The 9,265-nt window shown below is 25.4% G+C and overlaps 1 protein-coding gene across 2 annotated transcripts in view; it reads left to right on the plus strand.

Annotated features, from left to right (window-relative positions):
- The first annotated feature begins 979 nt into the window (after nucleotides 1-979).
- The window catches only part of LOC112638520 (aminopeptidase N-like), a 12,786-nt gene continuing 4,500 nt past the window's right edge, over nucleotides 980-9,265 (plus strand). For both annotated transcript variants that reach the window (XM_025410395.1, XM_025410396.1), the window contains exons 1-7: nucleotides 980-1,104; nucleotides 1,236-1,728; nucleotides 2,850-3,287; nucleotides 5,254-5,434; nucleotides 6,446-6,584; nucleotides 7,701-7,782; nucleotides 8,273-8,535. In XM_025410395.1, the coding sequence (XP_025266180.1) occupies nucleotides 1,259-1,728; nucleotides 2,850-3,287; nucleotides 5,254-5,434; nucleotides 6,446-6,584; nucleotides 7,701-7,782; nucleotides 8,273-8,535 (1,573 nt within the window). In that variant the 5' untranslated portion in view covers nucleotides 980-1,104; nucleotides 1,236-1,258. The remainder of the gene's footprint in view (nucleotides 1,105-1,235; nucleotides 1,729-2,849; nucleotides 3,288-5,253; nucleotides 5,435-6,445; nucleotides 6,585-7,700; nucleotides 7,783-8,272; nucleotides 8,536-9,265) is intronic.

Below are 9,265 nucleotides of genomic sequence, written 5' to 3' on the forward strand. Positions count from 1 at the left end.
GATAATATTACAGTATAGATTATAATTTTACTATAATGTAAAATAATTACGAATGTTGCACATAATAAAATATTGTATGTGTAAATAATATTATAAAATACTGTACATATAAATAATATTTAAATATATTTGTATATAAATATTAACAAATTAGTGCGTTATATTAATATTTACATGTTATATGTAATAACATATTACATATGTTATTAATATTTTAAATCCTATAAAAAGTATTCTTTACGAATGTGTTTTATTAATGTACTAATAAATATTTTTAATTTAATAATAAATGATATGGCATAATTCTTGGAGCACGCTATCTCTATAACATTTTTATTCCACATTATAAGAAAACTTTAATTTTAATTTAAAAATCTGCTTCGTTTTGAGAAAAACACGATTATTGATTTGATCGATTTGAGAGATTTCCTGTTGTTATATTCATATATCCACCATATAAATTTGAAAGAGTGAACAAAAACCTAAAAAATAATAGTTATTCATTATATTTTCTTATATACGATACTGTAATATTATACTTTAATGTTAATAAGTTACGTTTTTCATTAACTTTCTTAAAGACAATTTACTGATACAAACTCGTAATAATATAGTTAATAAAATTTTATTTGAATGTATATTATAAATTATAAAAATTCTTAAATTTTTGGTAAAGGAATATACTACTTTTAAACAGTATAAAAGAATTCAAATGTATTTACAGATATTTTTGCATTCTATGTAACAGCCTCTTTTGCTTTAGACCAACGCGAAATAAACAGTTTTGCCATCTTTCGATCGCTAGCAGGAATTTGGAGTGGGAAAAACGGCACCGTACTGTGCTTACATTACATACCGTTTCTCGATCGAAACATTTGTTAACGACCTCAGAAGTTGTGTGTTTACATATGACATACACATTTATTGTAATATCGTCAAGTGTTATTAGTCTTTGGAAGTTTCTCGAAATAATAAGAAATCATAAGTGCGTATGTATATCTTTCATGTTACAATGATAGTGGATAAAACATTAATTTATTGCAGCTAATTATTGTAACGAAACATACAGTTGCTTAGAATTTGTAGTATATCTCATTATACAGAGTAAGTTATTCAAAATTAAGTTTATTTTTATATATTTGTCTTAATTCCATCTTTTCCCTTAAATCAAGGTAGAGACAGTACTGTGTCTAATTTGTCCGTTTGTACTTTCTAACAAAAATATATTTTTACAGATATCTAAGATAAAAGTAGTATCATGTTTCTTAAACTATTGTTAAGCAGCAGTTTAACTATCATCGTCGCGGCGGCTTTTTTAACCGACGATCAGATAATTAAAATATCTCAAGAAGAGTTAAACAGACATTCAAATGATATATTACCGCATCTTTATGATATGATCGTTACACATATCGAAGAAAATATTCTTGTCTGCAACTGCATTATACGTACAGAGATTAAACATCCAACATCAAGCATATTATTGTATTCTAGTTTACACGTAAAAAATATTAATCTAAGTGTGTTTTATTCTTCATATTTTATGAATGATACTCAAGAAGAGATCATTTATGCATCGGTAAAATCTATGTATGATGTTGAGAAAAACATTGTCAAATATATATTCCCTAATGATGTATTGCCAGGGTATTACAACGTAAAATTAGTTTATAATATAACTGAAGATACAGGCCTAAAAAGCTTTTATAAAAGAGATGAGCGACAATGGTAAGTAACTGTTAAAATGTTAAATATATAGTAATTTCACGATGTTTATGATCAAGTCCTGATAAATCACTTTATTTCTATTTAAAAAGTATTTTCTAAGAAAAACACATTTATATATAGACATGTATGTACGTATTTGAAATGTTTCCATTCTTAATTATATGTTTCTTAAATCATCTTTTGGTAAAAAATTTTGCAATTTAATATTGTCATTATTATTAAAATGAATGTAAGCTGCAAATAAAAATTAATTTAATTAAAGTAGGCAGCGATAATACACGTCTTATACAGCATTTTATTGTCAACACTCGAACGAAATCAAATATTCCGGTAGAGATTTGAATTGTTTTCAAAATATAAGTAGATTTTGAAGGATTAATATTTTTATAAAACTTGCTTATATGAAATTTGAAATTTTGAACAAACACTCAAGTTTTACACTGTTTATTTTGACAATATCAAATTTTAGGAAATTCATTCCTAATATTTAAAAAAGTCTACAATTTAGAAGGAAAACATTTCAAAACACGTGTTTATATAAATTCTTTTTATCCTTATAGTTCATAAAAGTCATTATCAAAATTTGATTAGATCATAAACATAATACAACTTACATAATACAACTTTCATAAACACTCTGCATATAATACATACAATTATATATATAAACTACACTTATGCTGTTTCATGTATTTAAACGTGTATTTACACACATCCATATTATTTAAAAATAATACTATTTTTACTAATAACTAAAACATATATACATATGTGTTTCATTTAATAAACTAACACTAAAATAAGCAGTTTCTTTCACTTGTATAAAATTATGTACAAAATCGTTGATAACATATCAATTAAAATCAATTTAATAAAGTTATTATTCCAATACTATTTTATATTGAAATTTATTTTAATTTTATTAAACGCATTAAAATTTTGATACTAAAATATTAATTATTAAATATTTATTTTGTATCTGTATATTCTAAAATCGACATTTAACGAATTCCGCACAACTAAAATATATGCAACTTTTATACAATTTCATTGAAACTACTTTTGCATCAGATTTTACGGTGTCTTTTATTATTGTTAATTCATATTTCTAAATGTGATAGGTATGTTGATCATATTGGGATCCAACACATGATTCCGTCTTTGCCCGAATCTTTAAGTGGAATACCCTTTAAGCCCATCTACAATATTATTATCGAACATTATCAAAACTATACAGTTTTATTAAATCCACTGATACAAACAATAGAAAGGAATGATAAAAACATGACGAAGACATATTTTCATACATTTATAAAGCCTAGTTATCTACTATTTATCAATCGAATTAATTTATCTTTTATGCCTGGTACAAATGAAAGTGTCAGAGTTAATATGTGGTGTAGAATGCATTGCGAATTTGCACACCAATTTGCTGGAAATATAACAACGTACTTGTTCGATAAATGGAAACGTTTGAATCAAACTTTGGAAATAAATCATATTGCACTTCCAGATTTTCAAAACGAAAGCATTATAAATTTGGGACTTATTCTTTACAGGTAATTATATAATTAGAAAAAATTAATATATTTTAAAAATAAAAAAGAGAACAACACAAAGTCTTGTTAACTAAAATTATTTACATATCTTTTCTCTATTTTTAAAATATTATTTGAATATATTTTAAAGAATAAGATATATTGTATGAAGCATTGAGAGGAGAAACATACCTAATCGTTTATTATTATTATTAGTCCAGTTTATTATTGTCCAGAAAGTTATTGCGATTTTTCTTGTTTAAGATTTGACGCTATTTCACGTTGTCTTTCTTTTGTATTTATATTATATCAATGTAAAAACCCAAATTTCGCTCTATATTTTAATGAAAATAACTGTGTTTTAATATTGGTTTCCGTTTTATTTAAACTATGAAATTAAGAATGATAAAATAGCAAATTCTAACGATTTTTTTATATGAATTCAAAATGAGGCGTAAGTAAAGCAACTGAAGGCACTCAATATTAACGATGCATTTGGTCCAGGAACCCCTAATGAACGTACAATGCAATGGTGATTTCCGTAAATTTCAGTGGAGAGCCTTGAAGTTGAAAAGTTCTGAACGACTGCGATTATCGACGACCACTTGAAAGTGTTAGTTGAAACAGAATCACGCACATCGATTCAAGAACTAGCGGAAAAATTTGGCGTAAGCAAGTCACTTGTTTCTGATTACCTGGAACGAATTGGAAAAACAAAAAAGCTCGACAAATGAATGCCGCATCAATTGAGCGAAAATCAAAAGAATCGTCACTTTGAAGTATGTTCTGCACTGATTTTGCGCAAACAGAATAATCCGTCTCTTGATCGCATTGTAACGTGCGATGAAAAATGGTTCTTGTATGATAATCGTCGACGTTTTACACAATGGTTGGACCATGATGAAGCGCCAAAACACTCTCCGAAACTAAAATTGTATTAAAAGAAGATTATGGTGACTATTTGGTAGTCGTCAGCCGAGATAATTTACTACAGCTTTTTAAATTCGGGCGGAATTATTACGGGAGAGAGTACTGTCAGGAAATTGACAAAATGCATCAGGAACTGACAAGTTTGCGTTCGGTGTTGGTCAACAGAAAAGTTCCAATTGTTCTACACCGACGCTGTATTAATCAATTGAACTATGAAGCTCCATGAAACTCTGTTTCACCCATCGTATTCGCCGGTTTTCTCACCAACTGACTATCTCTTCTTTAAACACTTTGACAATTTCTTGCAGGAGAAAATCTTTAACAATAAAGCTACTGAGAAACGCCTTCGAAGAGTTAGTCGCGTCTAAAAATCTAAATTTTATGCTACAGAAATAAATAAATATTGTTTCTCGTTGGCAAAAATATTTAAACTTCAATGGTCCTCTTTTCATTCGATAAAGTTCACTTGCTAAAATATGCGTATTCGAATTTGAAGTTTACACAAAACAATAACTTTCTGGACAATCTATATCTTCAATGTACCTCAACTTATGAAGAATAACATTAAAATATACATATTTTATAATCTTAAAATTGAAAATTACAAATTAAAATATAAAGTTGTAAATTAAATAATTATATTAAGGTATAAGAATATATATAAGTATTATATTAAGGTTTTCACTCTTATCCATCAAAATTTAAAAAAGTTATATATATATATATATATATATATATATATGTATATATATATATATATAACTTTTTTAAATTTACAATTAAATTTACATTAACAATACATAACAATATGATGGATCATATATATATCTATATATATATATATATATATATATATATATATATATAGTGCAATACTCGCTTCCAATATATTGCATTACTTTGTAATGAGCATTTAGAAATAAAACATTAATAATAATATATAATTAATATGTTAATTAATAGAATCATTTAATTATAAATTTGGAAATACAATATTTTTTATGTGGTATTATACAACTGAAATAATCATTATATAAAACATTTTTGTAATTTTCAGAGAAGCAGATATTATCTACAATGACAATGTAGATTCTGTTGCGACTAAAATCAAAGTTGCCCGCTTTATGGCTCATAAAATAATACAGGAATGTTCTTATTATGAAAATCCACTTTGGTCGTTATCCTCTTTGTTAAATGAGGCTATTGTCGCATTTCTTGGATTATATGTCACCAATCAGGTTATTTTAAGCATTCTTCAGCGCAAACTTTACTCACTAGCAAGCAATATATATATATATATATATATATATATATATATATATATATATGATATTATTTGCAAGTGAGCAAGGTTTGCGTTAAACATATATATATTTATCTAAATATTTGTCTTTACACAGCCACCCCCAAATGACTCGACTTTGACATATATTGTCAAGGTCACTGCCCTAAATAATCCAAAAAATTTTTGGCGTTGCTCGTTGTTTATTAAAAAGTTATAAATAAAAGAAGTTTTATAACATTCACAGAATTTTTAGATACATTGTGCAATAATTGACCTTTCATATTGAAAATTATAAAGGAATAAACATATTGAAGAATTTTTTAATAATCAACGAGCGACGTCTAAAACTTTTTGGATGTTACTCAGTGCTATGATCTTGACAATATATATTAAGGTTAAGTCATTTGTGGCTGTGTAAAGTTAAATATTTACCATTATAGCGTGCAATTTTTTTTATAAATCAGAATGTATATAGGCAAAGATTCCATATTTACAAAGAAAAGTGAGTTTTTTAAAAATGCTAATTTTCAAGTAAATGCAATATACATAGATAATACAATTTAAAATATTTTTACATTTTTATGTTTCTTTTATTTTGTGTGTGTGTATCAAAGTCACTATGTTACATTTGTCCGACTTTAAATTATTATATATAAAAAAAGAAAAATTATCATTCAGATTCCACATAATATATGTATACATGTAGAAACTGTGTATAATAAGATAATTTTGCTACATAATATATTTTAATAATTTTAAAAATATTAATTTTAAAGTTATATGTTGAGTAATCATTTTTGTTATTAATATTTTATATTTTTAAATTATTTATTCTATATTTTAAGAGTATAAGAGTATAAGAGATTTTTTTACATACACGTAGAAAGTAAGCTCTAATGCATTTTGCTATTGTGTGTTAAATCTAATATTAATTAAGTAAATATATTTAAACTATTTTCTATAGGCTCTCCCAAGGACCCAGATGATGAACTTGTTTGTGGTACAAATTCAACAGGAATCTCTTCATTTCGATACTGAATATAATACATCACTTTATAATACACCATTCAATATTTCTTTTGAACATTACAGTTTTATTAAAGGTATGATAAAAAGAAATAGAATAACTGATACAAATTTTAATTTTATATATAAGGTGTCAGAAACAGCAGTGATTGGGGAGGGGAAGAGCCTTCGCCGCGGGCCTACACACTCATCGCTCTTCCCCTCCTCAATCACTGTTTCGCCGCGAGCCGCTATTATATTAAGTGAGATCACCTTTACCGCCATGCATTTCTAGCCACGCGCATTGTCCGATCTTCTTTAATTAATTTTTCGTTCATTATTGCGAATGTCGCAAAAGTATAGTACCTTCCTTCTTAATTTAAGCCGATCTACCTGCACACTTCGGGACTGCAAAAATGTTCTTGACACCCTGTATAATCTCTTCATTATACACATGCACACATATATATATACGTAATGAAGCTGTAGTATATAAAATTTATATATATATATAAAATATATTACATATATAGGATGTTTCTTTTTAAGTGATACAGTCGATTATCTCGCGAACTAATGATTTTATTGAAAAGAATTTTTCGAACGAAAGTTACGCAGCTTGAAGGGGTACACATGATGATAATATGAATTTGACCTTGTCAAAATCAAGTCAAGGTCATTAATAAATACTTTTTTACATGAAAATCTCTATTTTTATTACATATTCTTGTAGATTACCTCGAGAGCTTTTCAAAACGCTATAATAAAGTATTTTTTCATTGAGTACTTTTTAAGATATTTTAATTTTACATAAGCTATAAAATATCTAGTAAAATATTTATTTTTCGATTATCTTACCATAATACTTTTATGTATTAAATAATGAGACGAATCAATTGATCTAAAGAAAAAAACATAGTTGTTTTAAAAAAAAATATGTAATTGTCAATTGCAAATTAATGTGTTTAATATCAGTTTGCTTAAGAAAAGTATTAAAATTGTCAAACTTTAACTTATTATATCTTTTAAACCAATGTCGCCTTTCGTTTACTTTTTTGCGCGGAATTATTCAGGATAACTTCCTCTATAACATATTCAAATGATCATAAAATCGGTGATGTGTAACGTTTTATGCACTTTTACCATAATTATTAATTATTATTTACTATAACTACTATCTTATTCATATTCTGGTCTAAATTATATAATTATAGTATCCAGTATATTGCGTAAATTTCAAAGAATGGTTACTACAGAGATATTTTGGCAGAGTATCCGTATATATGTAAAGGACAAGTAAGTAATGCACCATACTACTATAATTATTATTTAAATTAAATCTATTTTATTTTTTTTAAACTTACATCATTTCTTTCATACTTTATTATCTTTAATATTACCATTTACAATTATTTTTATCTTCAATGTCATTAAATATTTAAGATATATTTTCAATTTACATATACACTTATCTTTTAAAAGTAATCAAGTGGCCATTCTTTTTAAATTATAATTTAAACTGTAGTATCAAATATTTATTTAAAAATTGTAAATCATATGATGAATTATGTAATTAATTATATATTTAACTAAATTAAACTAAATATAATTAGCAATTTTATATTTTAATAATTATATATATATATATATATATATTAATAATTATATATATATATATATTACTAATTATATATATATATATATATATATATATATATGTATATATATGCTTATAATATTTTTCGTTAACACATCAATAAATTTTGAATAAATTTTATAACTTTAGCAAACCAACTTTTAACTATTTTGGTGAAATTGTGAAGAACCTTTCGTCCATTCAAATATCTACAGGCAATTTATCTACTATAAGCCAGCTAATTATTTCTCTACCAAAACAAAAATATTGTGATGTTAAGTCAGTGAAATTAGAACGAGATTATAATCAATCTATCAGACAGTTAAAAGTAACGATATACAGTAATTATTACATACCTGAATCGTTTCATATAAAGTTCGGTAACATTGTAATACATAATACAGAACAATCTAGTAAGTTTGGAATAAATTTATTACATTTTATAGTGTTTATCCTACATATACATTGGAGATAAAGATTTACATTCTTAAAAATATTATTCATTATATTATGTACATTACATTTATTATACGTTATATACAGGGTGTCCCATTTTAATGCCCCACCCCAAATAACTTTCTTATTTTTAATTTTAGAAAAAGATGTTTCAGACAAAAGTTGTATGGTTTCGAGGGGGACATAAGATGGTACCATTAATTTGATCTTGAAGAGTCACATGAAGGTTACGTGAAGATCATTTTCAATTTCTTAAATGGAACACCCTATATATTTTTGCATATTCTTGTAGCTTATCTCGAGAGCTTTCCAAAACACTATAAATAAACATTTTTTCATCAAGTACTTTTCGAATTATGAGGCTTGAAGTAATTTCCTAATTTTACATAAACCATAAAATATCTTGTAAAATATTCATTTTTCGATTATCTTACCTTAATATTTTTATGTACAAAATAATGAGAGGAATCAATTGGTGTAAAGAAAACATACAGTTGTTTTTAAGAAAAAATATGGAATTGTTAATTGCAAATTACATATTTTTTTCTTAAAAACAACTGTATGTTTTCTTTGCACCAATGGATTTCTCTCATTATTTTGTACATAAAAGTATTAAGGTAAGATAATCAAAAAATGAATATTTTACAAGATATTTTATGGTTTATGTAAAATTAAGAAATGATTTCA

Source organism: Camponotus floridanus, unplaced genomic scaffold (genome assembly GCF_003227725.1).
Source record: "Camponotus floridanus strain SB8 unplaced genomic scaffold, Cflo_v7.5 scaffold316, whole genome shotgun sequence".
NCBI classification, from domain to species: domain Eukaryota; kingdom Metazoa; phylum Arthropoda; class Insecta; order Hymenoptera; family Formicidae; genus Camponotus; species Camponotus floridanus.